At 39.5% G+C, this 26574-nt stretch overlaps 1 protein-coding gene across 1 annotated transcript; it reads right to left on the reverse strand.

The window, feature by feature from the left end:
• Nucleotides 1–9129: 9129 nt before the first annotated feature.
• Nucleotides 9130–25323, reverse strand: LOC307052224 (transmembrane emp24 domain-containing protein 2-like; the record flags this gene model as incomplete). Its single annotated transcript, XM_079703059.1, has 5 exons — nt 9130–9218; nt 9454–9580; nt 12837–12903; nt 13792–14041; nt 24741–25323. 5 exons carry the CDS (start codon nt 25321–25323, stop codon nt 9130–9132), a joined length of 1116 nt encoding a protein of 371 aa, XP_079559185.1.
• Nucleotides 25324–26574: the final 1251 nt, after the last annotated feature.

Here is a 26574-nt window from a genome sequence, read left to right on the forward strand (position 1 = left end):
TTTACATTTTTAAACTAACGAAGCTAAGCATCTTTTCATGTTTTTGGAAATTTGTATTTCCTCTTCTGTGAAATACGTAGTCATGTATTCAGATCATTTTTTTCTATTTTCTTTTTAATTGATCCATACAAATTATTCAAAATTTCCAGAAAACATATTGGGCATGCTGTGGAAAGATTTCCTTCTGTTTTGTGTCTTGATTTTTCATTTCCTTTTTGGTATATTTTGATAAGCATAAGTTCCTTATTTCAATGTGAGCAAATAATATAAACATTTTATATAGCTTATTTGTATCCTGTTTAAAAAATCCTTCCCTATCTTGAGGTCATAAAGTTATTCCTTACATATTCTTCCAAAATCATATAACTCTTGATATGGTGAGGGTAGGCATCCATTTTTTTGGTATGTGCATGAACCATATCTGCTTCTTAGAACCATTATTGGGTAGTTCATTCTTTCCCCATACTCATCATGTCATGAATACTTCTAAACTTTTATCATTTTTTCCAGCAGTTTTGTTAAATACCTTTTTATCTGGTTAGAAATTTCCTTTCTACTGCTGCTCGGCTAAAAGTTTTTATCATGAGTAGGTACTGAGTATTTTGGGGTTTTTTCCTACATGTATTGAGATGAACATATGGACTTCTGTTAATATTAAGGTAGTGCACAGCATCTGTAAGTTTCCTAATGTTAAAATAATCCATGCATTCCCATGAAAAATCTGTATTTATCATGTGTTATCTATGTTTAGGTACTTTGGTTTACATTTGCTAATGCTTTGTTTAGGATTTTTACATTTCTGTTGATAGATGATATTGGCCTGCAATTTTTCTGTCTTGTATTTTCCTTGTCTGATTTTGGTACTGGGTTATATTAGAATCATCATGCTTATAGATTATCTCCTCTGAAAGATCCTGCAAAAGACTTAATCTGTTACATTCAAGTTTGATAGACCTCGCCTTAAAAATAACTAGGCTTAATATTTTGTGTGAGTTTATTTAGATTTAATTTTTTGATGATTTTAGGACTATTGATACTTAGGGAATGCTATTGTCTGAAAGTTTGTGTCCCCTCAAAATTCATGTTGAAATTCAACCCCAAAGGTGATGGTGTTAGGAAGTGGGGCATTGGGTGATGATGATCATGAGGGTACCTCCCTCATGAACAGATCAATGACCTTAAAAAAGAGGCCACTGACAGCTCCCTCACCATGTGAGAACATAGTGAGAAGTCACCAGAAATGAACCAGGAAGGTTAACCACAATGCAGCCATGCTGGTGCCCTGCTCTTGGACTTCTCAGCCATAATCATGAGAAATAAATTTCTGTTGTTTATAAGCTACCCAGTCTCTGATATTTTGGTATAGCACTCCAAACTAAGATAGGGAAGTTATTTGTTTCCTAGGAATTTTTCTTAGGTAATTAGAGAATTTAAAAGAATGGTTGTTGGGAAAGAGACATTGCAGGTAGAGTACTAAATGACCCAGAAGAGTTTGTTCCTCACAAGTCTGAAACAATGAGACTGATTAGTCCCAGGAGGCAAAGCTGAATTCACTGATTTTTGCTTTGCTTAGTCTCCACCCCAAGTAATAACATTTTGGAGTTTTTGTTTTGTTTTAGCACCTTGGCAAATAGAAAAAAACTAACAGTTTTTAAAATGAAATGAGTATTTCTGTCCTTAACTGCTTGTCTACTCCTGATAAAATTGGCAAAACTGGATGTTAACCTCTGAACTTCTGAGAAGCTCAACAATTTTAGTATGACTTTTTAGCTTGCTCAAATTATTGGTCACATTTTAGAAATGCTTTACTGGGATAAATAACTTGTTAAAAGCCATAGCCCATGTTTTGGAGGAAAAAGCACCTGAACTTAGAGCCTGAATTTCTGTCTAGTGGTCCTCAGAGTGTGCGAGGGAGAGAGCATCATCTGATAGAGGTGAAGGTAGAATGTAAGAGTGAAAGTTAGCTTGTTCAATTGACCTCCTAGGACGACAATTCAAGTTCCATGTTGTTCCTGGGCCTTACTGGTGGCTGGTAACCAGAGAACTCAAGGAAGCAGGCACAACCTGGGGGCCAAGAGTCATACTCCCTAGACTACATTGCAAGATGATTTTTAACAACATTTATCAGTAAATTAACTTGCAGAAGCAGTAGTTATCTAAACAACCTCTAATTCTCAGCTTAATACAGCAAAGGTAATCACCTTATAAGAAAAACAAGTGAAATACCATGCCTTCTGTGATTTGAAATCATGTGACTTTAGATTTGATTCAGAGTTTGGAATATTTGGGGAGAAAACTCACAGGACTTACACCTGCAGTTTACAGAGTGATTTTATTTTCAGGTGAATGGCTTAGGAAGCAGGGGAGAAATAACTCAAAAGTTTTAACAACCACCAAGTACAGAAGTTGCTTTTAAACTCTTACAAAAACAAATTTTAGTGACAGTGAGGTAGCTCCAGGTCACCTGCTTACATTTCATCTCCAATACATTCTTCTTAGTACAACTGGCTTGCATAACACTCAAATGCAGTTTCAAAAAAATAGAATCCTAGATTAATCTGAAGTCTGGATTTTATGGCTGCACTTTTCCATAAATCAACATGCTTCCCAGTGATGCCTGTGAAAGCTGGCGGCTGTTATCATACATCACTAGAAAGAAAATAAAATACTAACTCTTTGATCTGACAAATTTTCTATTTTATAGTCAGTAATAACTTAAGAATATAAGAAAAAACATCTTATAGAAGCTTTCCTAATATTCCTAAGGTTATCTTGCATCATAAAGTCTCTGATGTTTGATGAGGTCTAAATTCTGAAGTTTAATGCACAATTAACTAATCTTCATGATTTTCTCCCCAAGATGAATTCTTTGATATTTCATGTGGAATTAACTTCAGTTGGAAGGTTTTCCCCCATGCATTTAACTTATGGTTTTTCTCCAGTATGAGTCCTCTGATGATTTGTAAGGGATGAGCTCTGACTAAAAGCTTTCCCACATTCTTTACATTTATAAGGCTTTTCTCCTGTATGAATTCTCATATGTGTCATAAGGGATGAACTCTGTCTAAAGGCTTTCCCACATACTTTACAGTTATATGGTTTCTCTCCAGTGTGAATTCTCTGGTGCTGAATGAGAGCTGAGCTTTGGTTGAAGGCTTTTTCACAGTCATTACATTTATAAGGTTTCTCTCCAGTATGAATTTTTCGGTGAGTATTAACTGCTGAGTGGGAACTGAAGGCTTTTCCACATTCCTTACAGTTATATGGTTTCTCTCCAGTATGGATTCTGTTGTGTATATTAAGCCGTGAAATCCAGGAGAAAGCTTTCCCACATTCATTACATTTGTAAGGTTTTTCTCCAGTATGAATTCTTTGATGTTGTATAAGAGCTGAGCTTTGGCTGAAGGCTTTCCCACATTCTTTACAGGCATAAGGTTTCTCACCAGTGTGAATTCTCTGATGTATAATAAGAGCTGAGTGGTAACTAAATACTTTTCCACACTCATTACAATTAAAGGGTTTCTCTCCAGTATGAATTCTATGGTGTCTACTTAGCCGCGATATTGAAGTAAAGGCTTTCCCACACTGACTACATTCATACGGTTTCTCTCCAGTATGAATTCTATGATGCTGAATAAGAGATGAGCACTGGCTAAAGGCTCTCCCACATTCATTACACTTATAGGGCTTTTCTCCAGTATGAATTCGTTGGTGATTATTAAGGGATGAACTACCTTTAAATGTTTTTCCACATTCATTACATTTATAGGGTCTCTCTCCAGTATGCATTCTCTGATGTCCAATGAGAGATGTAGTGAAACTGAAGGCTTTTCCACATTCACTACATATATAAGGCTTCTCTCCAGTATGAACTCTCAGGTGCTGAGTTAGAGATGAGCTTTGGCTAAAAGCTTTCCTACATTCCTTACATTTATAGAGCTTCTCTCCAGTATGGATTCTCTGATGTTTACTCAGAGAAGAACTGTGGAGGAAGATTTTCCTGCAGATACTACACTTGTAACACTTACGCACTGTGTTGATTCCCAGCTGTTTAAATAGAATTGAATACTGCTGTGAACAGGGTTTCCTTCCTCTGGAAACAATTCTGGGTTTTCTAATAAGTGATAATTTTAGATCAAGATTTTTCCCAAGGTCAATACCTGTAAAGCTCTTCTCCTTCATACAGGTTTTCTTGATGGTAACTAAGACTTCCCTCAAAGGTCTGTTCTTTTTGCCTTGCTGATTCTCTAGTTTTTCCTCATTTATGTAGATTTCTCCCAACTTGAAGTCAAAAGGACCATCACCTATGAGTTGATTCATTACTTCCTGATTTTCTTCTTCAGAAACTGTGGTTTCAAACAAGCTCTCCCATCCTAAAATAAATGAAACATGTAAGTCTCTCTTGCACTGAGAATAAAGAAAAATGACATCAACATATACAAGGATGGCTAACAAATGTATCCTGGGAGTCCTTAGAAAAGGATGAAAAAGGAAGAGCAAGAGAAAGAAGCAGGATGGAAGATGTGCTTGGGTGGGAAAGGGTCTGAAGAAACCTATGTGTGGGCGGGCTGACGAACTGAGAGGGCAGCTCTTCCAGTAGAGCCAGGCCTGATCTAGTAACAAAGCAGAGGTCAGCAGGGTACACAGCATTTCTGTGTATAGCAGGTTGTATTGTTATTCAGCTTCATCTCGCAGGTCAGCCACCAGTGTACTCAAGCCAAATCCAAGAGAAAACTGCAGAGGGGCTATAAACAAAAAGTGGAAGAAGCACTGCCCTTAAAAGGCTCTTTGAAACACCAGACCTCAGCTACTGAAGTTCTGGGACTCATTTGAGTGCTATGCATAATGTTGTAATGAACTTCACTGACTCACTCAGACAATATCTACTGAGTATCCACTATATATTACCATGCAAAGGTCAAGACTCAGGGTTACGGGGAACATGCCAGATAAGAGTCCAATTTTCACAAGGTTTACATTCTAGTAGCCAACACTGACAATAACCAAGTAACCAAATAAAGTATTGGGAGTAATGAGAACTGTAAGAAAATAAACAAAAACAAGGCAATGAGTAGTATGAGTGAACAACCTGATATTTTAAACTGGGTGATGAGGAAATAAAATTAAACATGAGATCTAAATAACACAAAAGAGCTGGCCATGAAAAAACGTAGGTATAAAGATGATTCCACCTAGAAAAGTGGCCATTACAAAGGCACTAAGGCAGGAGTAAGCTTCGTGTGTTTGCAGATAAAGAACCAGTGTGGCCTAGGCAAGAGGGAACTGGGGGAGAGTGCTACAATGGGAGGAAATGAGGTGGGCAGGGGCCACATCATGTGGCATCTTGTAAGATATAGGAATGTGTTTGGAATTTCTTCTAAGGATCACTGGGGGATGGTTGTGTGACAAATGGGCTGTAATTGGGGGCAGAGGAAAACAGAACAAAGACAGGTATAGAGCAGCCAATTAGGAGGCTGTCGCAGTCTTCCTGGAGGAAGGTGATGGCAGTCTGCACTGGCATGGTAGCAGAATCAGGCACACTGAGATATTTTAAAGGCAGAGATGACAGGTATGTTCACCTGTGAATAGGGGGTACAAAATAAGTGAGAAGACTCAAGAATGATGACACCTAGCTTTTGGCTTGGGGAACCCAATGGAGATGGGTGCTATATAGGAAATACTGGGAGAAGACTCTTTTTTTTTTTTTGCGGTACACGTGCCTTTCACTGTTGTGGCCTCTCCCGTTGCGGAGCACAGGCTCCGGACGCACAGGCTCAGCGGCCATGGCTCACGGGCCCAGCTGCTCCGCGGCATGTGGGATCTTCCCAAACTGGGGCACGAACCCATGTCCCCTGCATCGGCAGGTGGACTCTCAACGACTGCGCCACCAGGGAAGCCTGAGACTACATTTTTGAAAATGATTTTATGTCTACCTTTTTGATCACTTAGGATACAGTGCAAGAAGTGGGATCACTGATTCAAAAGGAATGAATGTACCTTATGAAAGAGCTTTCATTTTCTTAACTAAAAAGGAAATATATAATCATTGTAAGAAAAATTAAGAAAATACAGAAAACTATAAAAATGAAAATACAGTTCACCCATAAACACATCATGCAAATATAATCACTGCTATATGTGGAATTCAGCTCCCCAAAATTTTCTGTATATAAAGAAAACACTTTTTTTTTTGCAGCACGTGGACCTCTCACTGTTGTGGCCTCTCCCGTTGTGGAGCACAGGCTCCGGACGTGCAGGTTCAGTGGCCATGGCTCACGGGCCCAGCCACTCCGCAGCATGTGGGATCTTCCCGGACTGGGGCATGAACCTGTGTCCCCTGCATCGGCAGGCGGACTCTCAACCACTGCATCACCAGGGAAACCCAAAGAAAACATTTTTACTTAAAAAATTAAAGTGGTTAAAACTTCCTCCTCCCCCACTTCACTTAAAAAAAAAATCATGAACTCTCTCCATGTCCATAAATGTAGGCTGACATCATCATTTTGATGGCTGCTTAATATTCCAGTACATGAATATATCATATTTACTAAATCTCCTTTGGAGTCATTTAGCTTTAGTTACTCCTAGTAATGCCTCATGTTATAACAAACATTCTTTTACACTATCTTTGCAACTTTGTACAATTATGGAATTATTTTCTGAAGATAAATTTCTAAGCCTGGGATTGATTTTAATAAAGCCAGAAAGACTTCCAATCAAAATCTTACTAAAGATATTGCTTATTGCTCAGAACAGTAGCAAAACACTGGATGTGTATTTCTTAACCTTTGGTAATATTCCCTATTAAAGAGAAAAATGGTATCTCATTGCTTTAGTTTGAATTTCATTGACTTATAATGAAGTTGAGTAGTTTTTCAGAAATCCTTTTAATCATAATGCTCATGTCTTTGTGCTATAATTATTCAGACCTTCTTCCCTTTGTATTTACTTTTGTATGCCATAGCCATGACAGCAATATTAATAGGGAAAAATGGGAAACTAAAATTTCCAAAAGGAAGATTGTTTAATAAAATATGGCTTAACAATACACTAGAGTTCTTTCAATGAAGTAGACGTCTATTCAGTGATGGCTAAATAATTGAATGACATTCATAATTAAAAACAAACTCAAGAACGATATGTATAATCAATCTGTTTCTCTGAGTGCGTGTGTCTTTCTCTCTCATGTACAAACACACTCATACAAATATTCACAGTCTGAAAAGATAAATAGTAAAATATTAACAAGGGCTCAGCACAGTTGGTAAAATGTCAAGTGAATCTTTTTTTGCTCCTCTCTCTCTTTTTATAATACCATGCACACCTTAAACAAATTTAAAATAATTAATTTTTTTAATGCTTGCAAAAGAAGAACACAGTCAATTTGAAACTAATGATTTATTTGCCAATTAGAAAGCTCACAGCCAAATTTGAAACTCATCCTTGGCTACCATCCTGGTTCTTACAACAGAGACATTTATTTTCTACAGTTCTGATTGAATTTCTATTTTATTATATTGTTATTCTTACAGTCAGGCTTCTCCAATTGTCCCTGGAATATGGCAGAATATATTTTAGTATGTGGTAGAAAAAAGATCCCTGAACTGAAAAAAGACTTGGGTCTTCAAAGCAAGGGGCCCCGTGAATGCCGAATAATATTAAAGACAAAAACAAAAAAGTCAAACCTCCTTGATATAACTTCATGAAACTTCTGAATTCCAAAGACAAAGAGGATATCTTATAATATTCTAGACAGAAGACAAAAAAGGGGGAAAAGGTTTTCTATACAGGAAATAGAGGGTAAAAAAACTCCAGAGGACTTTTAATCAACAATACTCAGTGCCCCAACACAGTGGAGCAAAGTCTGAACAATTCTTGGGAATAAAAACTGATGCCAGAATTCTAGATCCCAAACATAATTCCCACAGGAGAGGTAAAAGAATTGATATTAGACATGCACAAATACAGTACACATGAACCTTTCTGAAAACATTACTCAGTAAATATTCTAGTCAAACCAAAGGAAAAAATCTGAAGACAGAGTTCATGAATAGAAACACAAGACTGAACTGACATAGAAAGGCTATCTCTTGCTATCAAGAGAAATAAATTCTGGACAAGCAGCAAAACTCAAAAAGCAAGCCATCCTCTGGTGTCAGAAACAAAGACAAAATTCAAAGTAGACAGAAAGCAAGAGCTTATGATTCAGCCACCCACAGGGATTTTAGAGATTGAGAGATATGTCCTAGAAGCCAGGGTCTGGAACATATTAGTTTAAAATTTTTCACACAAAAGAATTAGGAAAAAGCCATGTTGAACATCTGTAAACCTTCTTCCTGAATTCAGTAATTGTTACCCCTTTGCTAACCTTGCTTTCTCTCTCTTGCATAGTACAAAATATACATGCATCTTTTTTTGTTTTGTTTTTTCTTTTTTTGTATTTTTTTTTTAGCTGAAACGTGTAAAAAGTTGCAGATAAGTCAAAGCAAAAACCCAAGATGGGACAATGAGAAATGCATTGTAGTGATAAAAGGTTTGTTCAGACCATAAAAAGAAAATAATTTAAGAAAATAATCAATCCAGTAAAAGCAAGAAAAAAGGGGGAAGATATAACCACAAACCTTTATACATTACATACTGCATTACATATTCTGCATTCAAATTACAAAGGACATATGACAAAAATGCAACCCATATTGGAAGAATTCAACTCTCCCTCTGAACCTGCTGTACCAAGTACTCAAAAAGGTCAAGTGAGGATATGCCCTTCCCAGCATTTCTCACCTGGACTGGCACATCAAGGAGGGCCTTCGTCAATATCTCCTGAGTGCAGCCTCCTCACTGATCAGCAAAGCCCAAGCAGTCAGAAAATGCTATACCCATTTCCCAATTACTGTCACTCACCTAGACATGTGCTTTGAGAAACTCCATTTTCCACCATCCAGGGGTCTTCCCCTTGCTCTAACTGGAGGATAACTTTTGGTTTGGAAAACAGAATCCCTGTTCATGAGCAAGAAAGAGAATGAATCCATGGTGCAGACATGAGTGGCCAGTCTGACACTCAGATCCAGCCCCAGAGTCTGGGGCAGAGGGACAGTTGAGAGGAAAGAGATTTGTTCTGAGAAGGGCTTAAAATTGGGCTCCCAGAGGATGGCCAGGAGGTGGTCTCAGGAAGAAAGTTAGGGCTCTGGCTGTGCACTCCTCCAAGCTGGAACCTCCTGTGAGACCCAGAGGGACAGAGTTCAGGGGGCAGAAGACAGGAAAGCACAGAGAGGATGCCCATCACCAATTCTACCAAGCCGAGGCTTGTCCCGGCGGCCAAGGGCAATAGCAACCGCTACTTTCTGAGTCCACCTGTGGGCTGAACCTGGCCATGCCCTCCAAGTGTCCTCCTTGGAGAGGGCACCAAGGTGCTCCCCCAGCAGATTCTACATCATAAGGAAAGGTCCTTACCCAGCGAGAATAGAGTGCTGTAGTTCTCCAGCATCACCTCCTGGTACAAGGTTCTCTGCGCAGAGTCCAGATGCAACCACTCATCCTGGCTGAAGAACACAGCCACATCCCTGAATGTCACAGACTCCTGTAACAGAAACCCATTCTTGCTCACCCAGGGCCACACCCTCTGTGGGATGACTGGGCAGCAACACTGTCACCACTCTAGATTCTGAGCATTTCAGGCTGAATACATTCTGACCACCCCTCAATTACTGATCACGTATATATTTGACACCTACCTACTGTCAGTGAAGCACTGTATCCCCAGAAAAATGAAACACAGCAGCCAAACAAGGTAAAGCACTTGAAATAATTAAATAAAATCAGAATGACGGACACACTGAACTCTAGACATGGACATATACAATCACCTGGACCAAACTCATTTTACAGGTGAGACATGAGAATTGGGTTTTAGAAGGTTTTAGAGCCTCCAGTACACTCACTCAAGGAGGAATAGGTGTGCTTGGATTCTGTCATCACCGTGGGCCACCTGTGTCCGGGTGAGAGGACACTGACAGTCACAGTAAGGGAGGCTCGGAGAATGTCCCAGGCATGGCTTTCCCAGGAGCGGGCCCAGCGTGGTAAGCTGCACAATCTTTGAAGAGCCAGGTGAGAAGGCTGCAGTTGGGACTCTCTCTCCCCACCCCAGAAGTCTTTGTTCTACCTCTCTCTGATACCAAGCAGGATCCTGTGGGGCCCTCCTGTACACAAAGAGCCTTTCCATGTCCCCCATTTCTTGTTTGTAGGAGAAGGGCTTCAGCTTCCTAGGCCTTCCTGAACACAAAGAGCAGATTCAAACAGTTGCTAATCAGGGAAGTAAGGGAATGCAGAAACAAAGGAACAGACAAAGGAAACGTTTCTGTTGTCAAGAAACAACAGTGCAGCCAAAAAGCAGGGTCCTGGTTCCTGCTCAAGGGACATACATAACAATATATCTTTGAGTTCTTCTGCAGGAACTAAGGCCCCCATCCAGGTAGAGAATGTTACTTAAGGCTGAGCGCAAGAGTCCTGGAACACTGCCCTGTTACCTCACCACCAACCAATCAGAAGAAAGTCACACACTCTGCAGCCCTCACCCCAACTTTTCCCTTAAAAAACTTATCCCTGAAAACAGTCAGGGAGTTCAAGTTTTTTTAAACACAAGCCATCTGTTCTCTGTGCTTGGCCCTGCAATAAACCTTTTCCACTCCAAACCCTGACGTTTTGGTTAGTTTTGCCTCACTGTGCATCAGGGACACGAACTTGCTTTCAGTAACATCTCCCGCTTCACTGCATCACAAGTCACCTCTTTTAAAGTAGTGGCCCCTTTCTTTTATTATTAAGAACCTTTTTTTAAAAAGCAAATTAGGAATAAGCAAAAGAAAAAGGAATGTTGGGCTTCCCTGGTGGCGCAGTTGTTGAGAGTCCGCCTGCTGATTCAGGGGACACGGGTTCGTGCCCCAGTCTGGGAGGATCCCACATGCTGCGGAGCGGCTGGGCCCGTGAGCCATGGCCACTGAGCCTGCGCGTCCGGAGCCTGTGCTCCGCAACGGGGGAGGCCACAACAGTGAGAGGCCCGCGTACCACAAAAAAAAAAAAAAGAAAAAAGAAAAAGGAATGTTAATCTAACTTTCTACCACCAGAAACAAGGTTTATTAACTTCTTGCTGTATGTCCTTTCAGACTTTTACATGATAATATGGCCCTAAGTTTAAACAAAAATAAAATGTTACACAGGTAACTTTATCCAACAACATTTTTTATTTGCTGCCCAGCATCTCACTGTATAGATTATAGATTAATAGATGATTTACTTAAGTAATCTACTGGTGGGCATTTAGGTAACTAATCTACTGGTGGGCATTTAGGTTGTTTCCATCTTTGTAACCCTAAAAATTCTGGATTGAGCATCCCTGCACATCACAAAAAAGCGTGCAAAGCCTATTTCCTTAGGACACATTTCTAGAGGCAGAAATACTTCCACACTTTCTCTTTATCCCCAAAACCCAGAAAGGAGATCACAAGGCCAGGGATGTTCTCTGACTAACAAGGGCAAAAACAAATTAAAACTAAGGCTGTTGGAAATAAGTGAGAAGACTCCCACCCCAATCTCCATTTTCTTTCTGAATTTCTATCTTCGTCCTTACCAAATGTATGTAAATCTTTTTTTTTTCAGTACAAGGGCCTCTCACTGTTGTGGCCCCTCCTGTTGTGGAGCACAGGCTCTGGACACGCAGGTTCAGCGGCCATGGCTCACGGACCCAGCCGCTGCGTGGCATGTGGGATCCTTCCGGACCAGGGCACGAACCCGTGTCCCCTGCATCGGCAGGCGTACTCTCAACCACTGCGCCACCAGGGAAGCCCTGTAAATCTTTTTAATAGCTAAATAAACCATCTGCCAGTCTCACAACTCAGGACTGTTTCCTCAAGGACCTGGTAACCATTTCTTTGAGCGCCAACATTCCCAATTCCTGGGAGGAGATGGGCCTAACTTGTCACCTGACAAATTTCCAAATTGTGAAATTGGGTTATAGCACTTAGCTATATAAGAGTGAGTTTTCTGTCTTTGCATTCTCTTTAGTGGATTGCCTGTGATACACATTACATTTTGGCTTAATGTTTATTCAATAATAAAAGAGTTTTCTTTCTCTTCTACCTTTGTGGAAAGGTTTCCTGGGTTGAGAAGAGATTATGTTTTTAATTATAGTTCCCCAAGTGAAAGGGCAAAGAACGGAAAAAATCACTGTGAACCAGATGCTTCCCACCTAAGGAAAGGCTCACTTCCCAAATCTGTCCCCGCAAACCACTGCCCAAATTTTGACTTCTTTTCCTTTCACCATCTGTACTAGCCTAATCCTGCTTGCATGTGCAAAATCGCACAGTAGGAGGGAGTATCCCTGACCACACCTGCTGACTCAGAGGTCTTCTTTCTAGGATCTTCTTAGAAAATCACCTGGACCCTTACCAGGTATTACTGGAGTAGACTGGTTCTCAATACCTTGAGGATAGAGACCTTCCCCTTCGATTTCCTAGCATTATGGAAAGATCTGACTCCCCCATGCCTCTGCCCTCCCCAAGGCAAAACACACCTGGATCCCACACAAAGCTCTGGGTGTGGCACTGGCATGGGGCCTTGTGGGCCCATTCATTTCCTAGTCAACAAGCACTAACTGTTACGTAGAAAATTCAAAATGAGACTGGCCCTGCAGCAAGGGAAACACCTTCTTTCTGAAGTTCCTCAACTATCAGGCCTTCTGGTCCCTCAATGGGCTTCATTACCTAGAAAAGCTCAACAATGGATGAAGCATGTTCCCCACCACTGAACTCAGAAGGCAGTTCAAGAAAGAAGCCTTCACATACCAGAGCCTGGGCTGGCAGCAATCTTGTGGCCATGTCTCCCTCCCGCTGCTCCTTTTGGAGAAGGCACCTGAAACGGAGAAAGAAACTGTGAGGTCTCTCCATCCTGTCTGTACTCCCGTCCTCATCAGGGTTAGACTAGGTTAAGAAGTCTCCACACACTGAGCACCCCGCAGAAGGAAACCAGAAGGAACCTGGAAGCCCAGGCATTCCTGAGTGGGAGGGGCCCTGTGCTTGACCACCAAAACCAGGAGTGGGCAGCAAGAAGACTGCCAGTCACTGGGCCCGCTACCTTTCAGCCAGTGGTTTATGAATAAAGAGGAATCAAACTAAGGGCTTAGAACCATCTGATATGCATTAACAGTGTAAAGGGCAGTCACACAGGGCTCACAGAAATGTTTAGTCATTGAGAAAGGACATAAATATTCCACACACCTGCACTTAGGTACTTTGAGCTATAGTAATTATGATATAATAATTCTTCAAAAGTCATTTTAAGAATTGGTGTCCTTTTCATAAATAGTCAACCAAAAATCAGTTGTGTTTTTGGAAATTGTGTTTCCTTTCGAAGACTTATCAAAGCTCCTTAAACATAAAAGGAAACATTACCTATCCACCTTCCCTACTCCCACACCCCCCAAAAATACAAGACTTAGAAGAAATAGCTTCGTTGGCTAGAAATGAATTTAAAATTTAGAGAAAAGGGAAGTAACTTTGCAAGCGGACAAAATTACTCTAAACAAAAAAGTAAACAGTTAAATCACTTAGGATTCACTCTAGGAGAACAATGTCAAAAAACAAGGTTGGCAAAAACGGATAAACGTAAAGTTTAAACTCTAGGGGGGGAAAAACCAACCAACGGAAAAAGCCGAAAACCGCCCCAGGGTTCACGAACCCTGAAAACAAGGCACAGCTTGCTGCAATCTCTTTTCGAGGGCCGTTTCTCCAGGAGCCTTGCCCCAGGCCAAGGCCCCGCTGTCGGGCGGGGAGACCTCCCCGGGCAACGCCCCCTCCTCGGGCCGCGTTCACCTGCCAAGGCCGCCTGGGCTGGCACGCCCAGAGGTGGGACTCGCGCCGCGGCTGGCCTTCTGTCCTGGCCCCGCCGTAGGAGGCGCACACCCCGGGCCCACTCTCACAGGCAGTCTGTACCTGGGCTCGCCGGGACGGGGCCTCGAAGCGGCAGCCCTTACTGCAGGCAAGGGGAACACCTAGTACAGAGATATTTGTTGTCGCCGCCGCCGCCAGGCCGCCGGACAAAAATGCGCGTGCGCAAAGGAGAACCGCAGCGCTTTTCCTTTCGAACTATACTTCCCAGACGTCTGCACTCTACGGCACTCTACGGGGTACGAGAAGGGCCAACGGCGGGAAGGCTAGAGTCTTGCTAGAAAAAGCAGTCTTGCTAGAAGGCAGAGGAAGTTGAAGCCTCTGCTGTAACCACGTGTCCTCTCGCGCACCCTTTTTATTCATAATTATGATGACAATGATAGTAAGAGAGAAAAGTGAATATGTAATAGAAAATGTGGAAGACTAGACGTTTGCTGCTCCTTATTGGTTATTGAGAAAACTTAGAATCTATTTAACAAATTTTTGAATTAAAAAAATTGTCTAAATTTTGTAGCCTATGATAAAAGATATATTTTTTAACTGACACACTGGGTAAAAACAAAAACATAGACCTAGTATTTCCCTTTTCGTGACACTCATTACTTCTTTTAAAAGGGTTCCTTTAAATTGTAAAGCTTGTCTTCCAGTATTGACTGTACTTCCCTTCTTTACAACTGCATCCTCATTGTCTGGCACTGTACATACCAAATAATACGTATTCAATAAGTGTTGAATGAATGCTTTTTTAAATATCCAGCATTACGGTTTACAAAAACAGTCCTAAAATCAAAGGGTACCTTAAGGTAGAAAATAAAGAGATGAATTAAGATATACCTGGAAAAATAATATGAAAAAGAAATCTGGGATCACAATGTTACAAAGAAAAAGATATTTCAGAGTAAAAATAGTTAAGTTGGACAAAATACGTTGTTATGTATCGATAAAAGATAACAATACACATTACTAACCACTAGGGAAATGCAAATCAAAACCACAATGAGCTATCACTTTACACTCATTAAGATAGCTGCTATCAAAACAAACAAACAAACACAAAAGCAAAATAATACAGAAAACAACAAGTGTTGGTGAGGACTTGTTGAAATTGAATCCTTGTGAATTGCTGGTGACAATGTAAAATGGTGCAGCTGCTGTGGAAAATAGTACGGCGTGTCAACTTAAAAAAAATGCACAACGTGCAAGTTGTGAGTCAAGTTTTATTTGGGGCGAAATGAGGACTATAGCCTGGGAGACAGCATTTCAGATAGCTCTGAGAAACTGCTCCAAAGAGGTAGTGGGGAAGGTCAGTATATTTGTGATTTTGGTGAAGGGGGAGTACATGCAATCAAGCACATATTTTTTTTGCAGAAGGTTTCTGCTAGTCACGAGGAGCAATCATCACCATGAAGGTGCTTAGTGCTTTTCTAGATATGAGGAGATGCAAGAATTGGACTCGTAAAATTGTCTCCTGAAAATATCTGACTATCTGAAGACCTGTTCTGCCAGTTTTTCCCAGAGCACATAGTGTCTCATTTCTGCTCTCCACCCTGAATTCCTTTCAGGGGGTGTTGAAAGTCAGCAGCTGCAGCAGCACATCTACCTTGTAGAGGTAGATGGCAAGTACCAATGGCAAGTGCCAATTTGTAGTTGACTGGCGGTTCCTCAAAAAATTAAAAATAGAATTACCATGTAATCCAGCAATTCCACTTCTAGGTATATTCCCCAAAGAATTGAAAGCAAGGACTCAAGCAGGTATTTGTACACTAATGTTCACGGCAACATTATTCACAATAGTCAAAAGGTAGAAACAACTGAAGTGTCAATGAATGGATGAATGGATAAACAAAATGTGGTCTATCTGTACAATGAAGCATTATTCAGCCATAAAATGAAGGAAAATCCAATACATGCTACAACATGGATGAATCTTGAAGACATGCAAAGTAAAATAAGGCAGACACAAAAGGACAAAAATTGTATGATTCCACCTATATGAGGTATCTAGAAGAGTCAGATTCATAGAAGGAAAGTAGAATAGTGGTTACCAATGGTTGAAGGAAGAGGGAAATGAGGATTTATTGTTTAATGGGTACAGAGTTTCAGTTTGGGATAATGAAAAATTTCTGGAGGTGACTAGTGGTGATGATTGCACAACAGTGTAAATATGCTTAAAGCTATTAAGCTGTACACTTAAAAATTATTAAAATGGTAAATTTTGTTATATGTATTTTACCACAATAAAATAATAATATAAAATAAAATAACAATTATGAACCATTACTGGCAAGACAGCATTGAGATTTACAAAGTAAAAACAAGGTGGCAGACTGAATACACATAACTACCTCCTTTTTTCTCTTCATATTCTTTTAAATAACAAAAACACATTTATAATTTGAAAAGTAATAAAAACCATACACCTCTAGAAAAATACCACCAGAACACCAGAAATTGATAATCTTGGAAGGCATGCAGCAGATATGTGCCCTGAGAGCCAAAGGCCATCTACTAGATCCATATGTCTCCTTGCATGGCCCTGCAATAAACCGTTTTCTGCTCCAAACTCCGACTTTTCCATTTGTTTGGCACATTAACTTGTGTTGGGTAACAAAAGTATTTACACAGATTATAGTTCCTAGAATAGCTCTGATGGAATTAATTACGAATATAATTCATTACAAAATCAAAGAAAGTAAAATTTGTATGGATTACAAGGAAATGAAGTAAGTAAATTAATCAGTAAAACATTTGAGTCAAAATTAGTGTTGAGGCATACTGTGAGGGTAATTAATCAAGCAATTAAAAACAAAAATGATTACAAAAGAGAGTGGCAAAGAGAATATAGTAGCAGGTTAGTGTTCTTGATTATTCAGGAGAATGACATAATTTCAGAAATAAGTTTTAAAAAGCTTAAATGTGTATGTTAAATATTCAATAGAACCCACTAGGCAAATCAATATATGAATATCTAACCAGCCACTGCATAATCTTTTTTTTTTGTAGGTTCAAATCTTACTTATTTATTTATTTTTATAATTTTTATTGGAGTATAGTTGATTTACAATGTTATGTTGTTTCAGGTGTACAACAAAGTGAATCAGCTATACACATACATATATCCACTCTTTTTTAGATTCTTTTCCCATATAGGTCATTACAGAGTATTGATTAGGGTTACCTGTGCTATACAGTAGGTCTTTATTAGTTATCTATTTTATAAATAGTAGTGTATATATGTCAATCCCAATCTCCCAATTTAACCATCCTCCGCTTTCCCCCGGCAACCATACGTTTTTGTTTTGCTTTGCTTTGTTTTTTTTCTTTTTGTTTTTAAAAAGAATTGTTTATTTACTGGACCTGGGGAAGATTAGATACACAACCAATTTTAAAAGTACATCTTTTAACTCAATTTTGAAGTGTTTTCACACACACACACTCACACACACACACAAATTGGAATGCAACAGTTGTCCTAAGGTAAAACACAGTCATCGTAAACTGTTGCAAGTATTTTCACCCAAGGTTGAAAAATTGTTTATCCTGAACATGAAAACCTGTAACAGATTTAAATTAATTATATAAAACTCGTCACTTGTAGTTTTCCCCTTGCAAAGATCCCAAAAAAATATACAAGTAACTAATATACATCAGTCACAACATAATCCTGGATCACTCTCACACCAAAACTAGATGCTCCTTTAATTTTAACCCATCATTAGAGGCCAAGAGAAAGTCATTTTGTTTTATACGAAACAAAATTCACATGTGCCAAAAAAGAAAGGCCCAAGAAAAACAAAAACAAACACCCTAGTGCTGACAATAATGTTCAGTACACTAATTAAACAGTGACCAAAATGCCACTGGTCAAAAATAAAATAGTGGCTGTATATCACTGCAAAGAAATCCAAGAGGCTTTTAACCCTTTGGCATCAGAAATCCAGATTTTTCCAATTATGTGAATGCATACCTCCTCTGTGCTAAGAGTAGAGAAAGTGGATAAGCCAGCACAGAAAGAAAAAGAACTACCATTCACTGCAACACCCAGAGAATTGGCTTTAATAGCGACTTCTTACAAGATTAGGCAGAAACCAAAAACTGGTTATTAGCTGCTTGTGTCAACAACTTTAAGTGGAGGTGATTGAGTTCTAAGGTTCAAAGTAAAACTGTAAAGGGGAAAAAGGTTGTTGGTTTAAGTCTTATCTTTAAAGCAAAAACAAGATAGACAAAGTATAAAAGCACCAACCTGGTAGCACACTCTAGTCACAGAGCTCTACCATTAGGCTGGATAGAAAATGTCAAGATTCAGATTGTTGTTTCTGATAAGGACTCAACAAAATGAATCTTTAATGACTTGAACTGCGGGATAAGGGATCCCAAGAATGCAGTCATTTTTAGTAAAGTACTATCAGTAAAGTACAATCCTGAACAGACTGCATTTTATTATAAAAACAAAAGAAAGAAGATATAATAAGGACTATGCACCTATATTCCACTTACAGTGCTTGAGTTCTGGAAGGACCTTATAATGGAGGAAGAACTCAAATATGAAATCATGCCAATCACATGTCAAATTTCACTATGACTTTCCTAAAAAATGTTTCTCCCCAATATATATTAATCACAAAGAAACATAAGCTGTGAATGTACAGTTTAGAAAATAAAAACATAGAAACTAATGACCTTATTATGACCACGATGTTTGGTAAACAGTGAATTATGAGTTTGGGATCATCAGAAAAAGCCTTTTTAAACAACCCTCCGGACTTCAAAAAATCTCTTCAGGAGTGGAAGGATGTGCTCTCACTCCCTCTTGTGAGAGCACAGCAATCACAACTGGCTGCTAGACGATCATCGACAGGGGGGACACTGGAGCTCACCAGGGAAGATGCCCCACATCCAAAGACAGAGGAGAGGTCATGGTGGGATGGTGGGAGGGGTGCAATCACAGTAGGGTCGAGTCCCATAACTGCTGGGTGGGTGACTCACAGACTGCAGAACACTTCTACCACAGAAGTCCACCAAATGGAGTGAAGGTTCTGAGCCCCACGTCAGGATCCCAACCTGGGGGTACAGCAACGGGACGAGGAATTCCTAGAAAATCAGACTTTGAAGGCTCCTGGGATTTGATTGCAGGACTTCGACAGGACTGGAGGAGGCAGGAAATCCATTCTTGGAGGGCGAACACAGAGTAGTGTGTGCATCAGGACCCAGGAGGGGGAGTGGGGACCCCAGGAGAGACAGAGACAGGCCTGCCTGCTGGTGTTGGGGGGTCTCCTGCAAAGATGGGGGGCAGCAGTGGCTCACCGTGGGGATGGGGACACTGGCAGCAGAAGTTCTGGGAAGTGCAACTTGGCTTGAGCCTTCCCAGAGTCTGTCATTGGCCCCACCAAGGAGTCTGGGTGGGCTCAAGTGTTGAGTTGCCTCAGGTCAAACAACCAACAGGGAGGGAACCCAGTCCAACACATCAGCAGTCAAGCGGATTAAAGTTGTACTGAGCTCTGCCTGCCACCAGTCCCTACCATCAGGAAACTTGCACAAGCCTCATCCACCAGAGGGCAGACAGCAGAATCAAGAAAAACTACAATCCTGCAGCATGTGGAACAAAAACCACATTCACAGAAAGATAGACAAGATGAAAAGGCAGCGGGCTATGTACCAGATGAAGGAACAAGATGAAACCCCAGAAAAACAACTGTATGAAGTGGAGATATGCAACCTTCCAGAAATAGAATTCAGAATAATGACAGTGAAGATGATTCAGGACCTCAGAGAAAGAATGGAGGCAAAGATCGAGAAGCTGCAAGAAATGTTTAACAAAGACCTAGAAGAATTAAAGAACAAACAAACAGAGATGAACAATACAATGACTGACATGAAAACTACACTAGAAGGAATCAATAGCAGAATAACTGAGGCAGAAGAATGGATAAGTGACCTGGAAGACAAAATGGTGGAATTCACTGCTGCAGAACAGAATAAAGAAAAAAGAATGAAAAGAAATGAAGACAGCCTAAGAGACCTCTGGGACAACATTAAATGCAACAACATTCGCATTATAGGGGTCTCAGAAGGAGAAGAGAGAGAGATGGGACCAGAGGAAATATTTGAAGAGAATATAGGCAAAAACTTCCCTAACATAGGAAAGGAAATAGCCACTCAAGTCCAGGAAACACACTGAGTCCCATACAAGATAAACCCAAGGAGAAACAGGCCGAGACACATAGTAATCAAATGGCAAAAATTAAAGACAAAGAAAAATTATTGAACACAGCAAGAGAAAAATGACAAATAACATACAAGGGAACTCCCATAAGGTTAACAGCTGATTTCTCAGCAGAAATTCTACAAGCCAGAAGGGAGTGGCATGACATACTTAAAGTGATGAAAGGGAAGAACCTACAACCAAGATTAATCTACCTAGCAAGGATCTCATTCAGGTTCGATGAAGAAATCAAAAGCTTTATAGAAAAGTAAAGGGTAAGAGAATTCAGCACCACCAAAGAGCTCTACAACAAATGCTAAAGGAACTTCTCTAAGTGGGAAACACAAGAGGAGAAAAGGATCTACAAAAACAAACCCAAACCAATTAAGAAAAGGGTCATAGAAATATACATATCAATAATTACCTTAAATGTGAATGGATTGAATCCTCCAACCAAAAGACACAGGATTGCTGAATGGATACAAAAACAAGACCCATATATATGCTGTCTACAAGACACACACTTCAGACCTAGGGACACATACAGACTGTAAGTGAGGGGATGGAAAAAGATATTCCATGCAAATGGAAATCAAAAGAAAGCTGGAGTAGCAATACATATATCAGATAAAATAGACTTTAAAATAAAGAATATTACAAGACACAAGGAAGGACACGACATAATGATCAAGGGATCAATCCAAAAAGAAGATATAACAATTATAAATATATATGCACCCAACATAGGAGCACCTCAATACATAAGGAAACTACTAACAGCTATAAAAGAGGAAATCGACAGTAACACAATAATAGTGGGGGACTTTAACACCTCACTTACACCAATGGACAGATCATCCAAAGTGAAAATAAATAAGGAAAGAGAAGCTTTAAATGACACAATAGACCAAATAATTTTAATTGATATTTATAGGACATTCCATCCAAAAACAGCAGATTACACTTTCTTCTCAAGTGCGCATGGAACATTCTCCAGGATAGATCACACCTTGGGTGACAAATCAAGCCTCAGTAAATGTAAGAAAATTGAAATCATATCAAGCATCTTTTCTGACCACAAAGCTATGAGATTAGAAATCAATTACAGGGAAAAAAACACATAAAAAACACAAACACATGGAGGCTAAACAATACATTACTAAATAACCAAGAGATCACTGAAGAAATCAAAGAGGAAATTAAAAAATACCTAGAGACAAATGACAATGAAACAAGATGATCCAAAACCTATGGGATGCAGCAAAAGCAGTTCTAAGAGGGAAGTTTATAGCTATACAAACCTACCTCAAGAAACAAGAAAAATTACAAATAAACAATCTAGCCTTACACCTAAAGGAGGTACAGAAAGAGGAACCAAAAAAACCCAAAGTTAGTAGAAGGAAAGAAATCATAAAGATCTGAGCAGAAATAAATGAAATGGAAACAAGGAAAACAATAGCAAAGATCAATAAAACTAAAATCTGGTTCTCTGAGAAGAGAAACAAAATTGATAAACCATTAGCCAGACTCATCACAAAAAAGAGGGAGAGGACTGAAATCAATAAAATTAGAAATGAAAAAGGAGAAGTTACAACAGACACTGCAGAAATACAAAGCATCCTAAAAGACTACTACAAGCAACACTACGCCAATAGAATGGACAACCTGGAAGAAATGGACAAATTCTTAGAAAGGTATAACCTTCCAAGACTGAACCAGGAAGAAATAGAAAATATAAACAGACCAATCACAAGTAATGAAATTGAAACTATGATTAAAAATCTTCCAACAAACAAAAGTCCAGGAACAGATGGCTTCACAGGTGAATTCTATCAAACATTTAGAGAAGAGCTAACACCCATCCTTCTCAAACTCTTCCAAAAAATTGCAGAGGAAGAAACATCCCCAAACTCATTCTATGAGCCCACCATCACCCTGATAACAAAACCAGACAAAGATACTACAAAAAAAGGAATTTACAGACCAATATCGCTGATGAATATAGATGCAAATATCCTCAACAAAATACTAGCAAACCGAATCCAACAACACATTAAAAGGATCATACACCATGGTCAAGTGGGATTTATCCCAGGGATGCAAGGATTCTTCAATATAGGTAAATCAATCAGTGTGATACACCATATTAACAAATTGAAGAAGAAAAACCATATGATCATCTCAATAGATGCAGGGAAAGCTTTTGACAAAATTCAACACCCATTTATGATAAAAACTCTCCAGAAAGTGGGCAGAGAGGGAGCCTACCTCAACATAATAAAGGCCATATACGACAAACCCACAGCAAACATCATTCTCAATGGTGAAAAACTGAAAGCATTTCCTCTAAGATCAGGAACAAGACAAGGATGACCACTCTCACCACTATTATTCAACATAGTTTTGGAAGTCCTAGCCACAGCAGTCAGAGAAGAAAAAGAAATAAAAGGAATCCAAATAGGAAGAGAAGAAGTAAAACTGTCACTGTTTGCAGATGACATGATACTGTACATAGAGAATCCTAAAGATGCCACCAGAAAACTACTAGAGCTAATCAATGAATTTGGTAAAGTTGCAGGATACAAAGTTAATGCACATAAATCTCTGGCATTCCTATACACTAATGATGAAAAATCTGAAAGAGAAATTAAGGAAACACTCCCATTTACCATTGCAAAAAAAAGAATAAAATACCTAGGAGTAAACCTACCTAGGGAGACAAAAGACCTGTATGCAGAAAACTAAAAGACACTGATGAAAGAAATTAAAGATGATACCAACAGATGGAGAGATATACCATGTTCTTGGGTTGGAAGAATCAATATTGTGAAAATGACTATACTACCCAAAGCAATATACAGATTCAATGTAATCTCTATCAAATTACCAATGGCATTTTTTACAGAACTAGAACAAAAAAAAACTTAAAATTTATATGGAGATACAAAAGACCCCGAATAGCCAAAGCAGTCTTGAGGGAAAAAAGCAGAGCTGGAGGAATCAGACTCCCTGACTTCAGACTATACTACAAAGATACAGTAATGAAGACAGTATGGTACTGGCACAAAAACAGAAATATAGATCAATGGAACAAGATAGAAAGCCCAGAGATAAACTCACGCACCTATAGTCAACTAATCTATGACAAAGCAGGCAAAGATATACAATGGAGAAAAGACAGCCTCTTCAATAAGTGGTGCTGGGAAAACTGGACAGCTACATGTAAAAGAATGAAATTAGAACACTCCCTAACACTATACACAAAAATAAACTCAAAATGGATTAGACACCTAAATGTAAGACCGGACACTACAAAACTCTTAGAGGAAAACATAGGAAGAACACTCTTTGACATAAATCACAGCAAGGCCCTTTTTGATCCACTTCCTAGAGTAAGTGAAATAAAAACAAAAATAAACAAATGAGACCTAATGAAACTTCAAAGCTTTTGCACAGCAAAGGAAACCATAAACAAGATGAAAAGACAACCCTCAGAATGGGAGAAAATATTTGCAAACGAATCAACGGACAAAGGATTAATCTCCAAAATATATAAACAGCCCATGCAGCTCAATATTAAGAAAACAAACAACCCAATCCAAAAACGGGCCGAAGACTGAAATAGACATTTCTCCAAAGAAGACATACAGATGGCCAAGAAGCACATGAAAAGCTGCTCAACATCACTAATTATTAGAGAAATACAAATCAGAACTACAGTGAGGTATCACCTCACACCAGTTAGAATGCGCATCATCAGAAAATCTACAAACAACAAATGTTGGAGAGGGTGCGGAGAAAAGGGACCCCTCTTGCACTGTTGGTGGGAATGTAACTTGATACAGCCACTATGGAGAACAGTATGGAGGTTCCTTAAAAAACTAAAAATAGAATTACTATATGATCCAGCAATCCCACTACTGGGAATATACCCAGAGAAAACCATAATTCAAAAAGACACATGCACCTCAATGTTCATTGCAGCACTGTTTACAATAGCCAGGTCATGGAAGCAACCTAAATGTCCATCGACAGATGAATGGATAAAGAAGTTGTGGTTCTTATATACAATGGAATATTACTCATCCGTAAAAGGGAACGAAATTGGGTCATTTGTTGAGAAGTGGTTGGATCTAGAGACTGTCATACAGAGTGAAGTAAGTCAGAAAGAGAAATACAAATATCGTATATTAACGCATGTATGTGGAATCTAGAAAAATGGTACAGATGAACCTGTTTGCAGAGCAGAAATTGAGACACAGATGTAGAGAACAAATGTATGGACACTAAGTGGGGAAAGCCACGGTGGGGTGGGGGTGGTGTTATGATGAATTGGGCGATTGGGATTGACATGTATACACTGATGTGTATAAAATTGATGACTAATAAGAACCTGCTGTATAAAAAATTTAAATAAAATTCAAAAATTAAAAAAAATATTAGGACACACAAACTAGCAATGCATAAAAATGGTAATAATATATGATAACCATATTGGGCTTTTCCAGAATACAGATTATTTTAACTCTAAAAATAATGTGATTCACCACATTAACAGATTAAAGAAGAAAACACACATACACACACACACACACACACACAAAATCTCTTCAGGTAGTAGATCTGTCCCAATGTCATGGCAACTAGAACAAGAGCTTCAAAGAAGGACCAAAGGACCACTCTGCTGTTTGTTCTGTCACTGATTGCTCTGTGTATTCTCTCCTGAACTTCCATGTATTCCTGTTCATGCTTTACAGATGTCATTGCCACTGTGAGCTCATTAATCATTTCTTCTAGCTTTTTCTGGTGAGCTTCTGTTTCCATGTCTTGTCCTTTGGGCACCTCCTCAATATCAACGGTGAACATCACTATTTTTGGAGTCATGGTGGACATCCTATTGCTGAAACAAAACTTACATGTTCCATCCATGTGAACAGCAAATGTGTATTTCCCACTGGACTCCCAGTCTCCTTTATAAATTCCTTTATTATCAGGCCCTGTAATCTCCATGTCGATGTCCAGGAAGACACCCTCGGCCACCTCGAAGATGAGGCCCATCTTGATGCCCGAGGTGACCCGCTCGAAGCAGCACTCCTCCGCATGCGCGTCAATACTGACGAAGTAGTCCAAGGCCGTGGCCAGCATGGCAGCCAGGAGCACCAGCAGCTCAGTGAGCGTCACCATGGTGGGGCTGGGGCCGAAACCAGGACCGGGAGTGCGGCCTCCAGAGCCGCCATCACCGCCACCACCAGGGTCATCTCAGCCACCACCACCTCAGCCCACAAGTTTGTTTTCTACATCTGTGACTCTATTTCTGTTTGTAAATAAGTTCATTTGTACCTTTTTTTTTTTAGATTCCACATATAGGCAATATCGTATGATATTTGTCTTTCTCTGTCTGACTTACTTCACTCAGTATGACAATCTCTAGGTCCATCCATGTTGCTGCAAATGGCATTATTTAATTCTTTTTTTTATGGCTTAGCAATATATCGCATTTTCTTTATCCATTCATCTGTCAATGGACATTTAGGTTGCTTCCATGTCTTGGCTATTGTAAATAGTACTGCAATGAACATTGGGGTGCATGTATCTTATTTTATATATATATATATATATTTTTTTTTTTTTTTTTTTTTTTTTTTTTTGCGGTAGGCGGGCCTCTCACTGTTGTGGCCTCTCCCCTTGCGGAGCACAGGCTCCGGAGCACAGGCTCAGTGGCCATGGCTCACGGGCCCAGCCGCTCCGCGGCATGTGGGATCTTCCCAGACCGGGGCACGAACCCGTGTCCCCTGCATCGGCAGGCGGACTCTCAACCACTGCGCCACCAGGGAAGCCCTATTTTATATTTTTAAAATTAATTTTCATTGGAGTATAGTTGCTTTAGCATGTATCTTTTCAAAGTAGCACGTATACTTTTCAAAGTATATTCTCCAGATATATGCCCAGGAGTGGGATTGCTGGATCATATGGTAGCTCTATTTTTAGTTTTTTAAGGAACCTCCATACTGTTCTCCATAATGGTTGTACCACTTTACATTACAACCAACAGCGTAGGAGGGTTCCCTTTTCTCCACACCCTCTTCAGCACTTACTGTTTGCAGATTTTTTGATGATGGCTATTCTCACCGCTGTGAGGTAATACCTCTTTGTAGTTTTGATTTGAATTTCTCTAATAATTAGTGATGTTGAGCATCTTTTCATGTGCTTTTTGGCCATCTGTATGTCTTCTTTGGAGAAATGTCCATCTAGATCATCTGCCCATTTTTTGATTGGGTCATTTTTTTTATATTGAGCTGCATGAGGTGCTTTGTATATTTTGGAGATTAATCCCTTGTCTGTCACTTCATTAGCTAATGTTTTCTCTCATTCTATGGGTTGTCTTTTCTTTTTGTTTATGGGTTCCTTTGCTGTGCAAAAGCTTTTAAGTTTCAT

The sequence above is a fragment of the Hyperoodon ampullatus genome (genome assembly GCF_949752795.1).
Source record: "Hyperoodon ampullatus genome assembly, chromosome: 4".
Lineage (NCBI taxonomy): Eukaryota > Metazoa > Chordata > Mammalia > Artiodactyla > Ziphiidae > Hyperoodon > Hyperoodon ampullatus.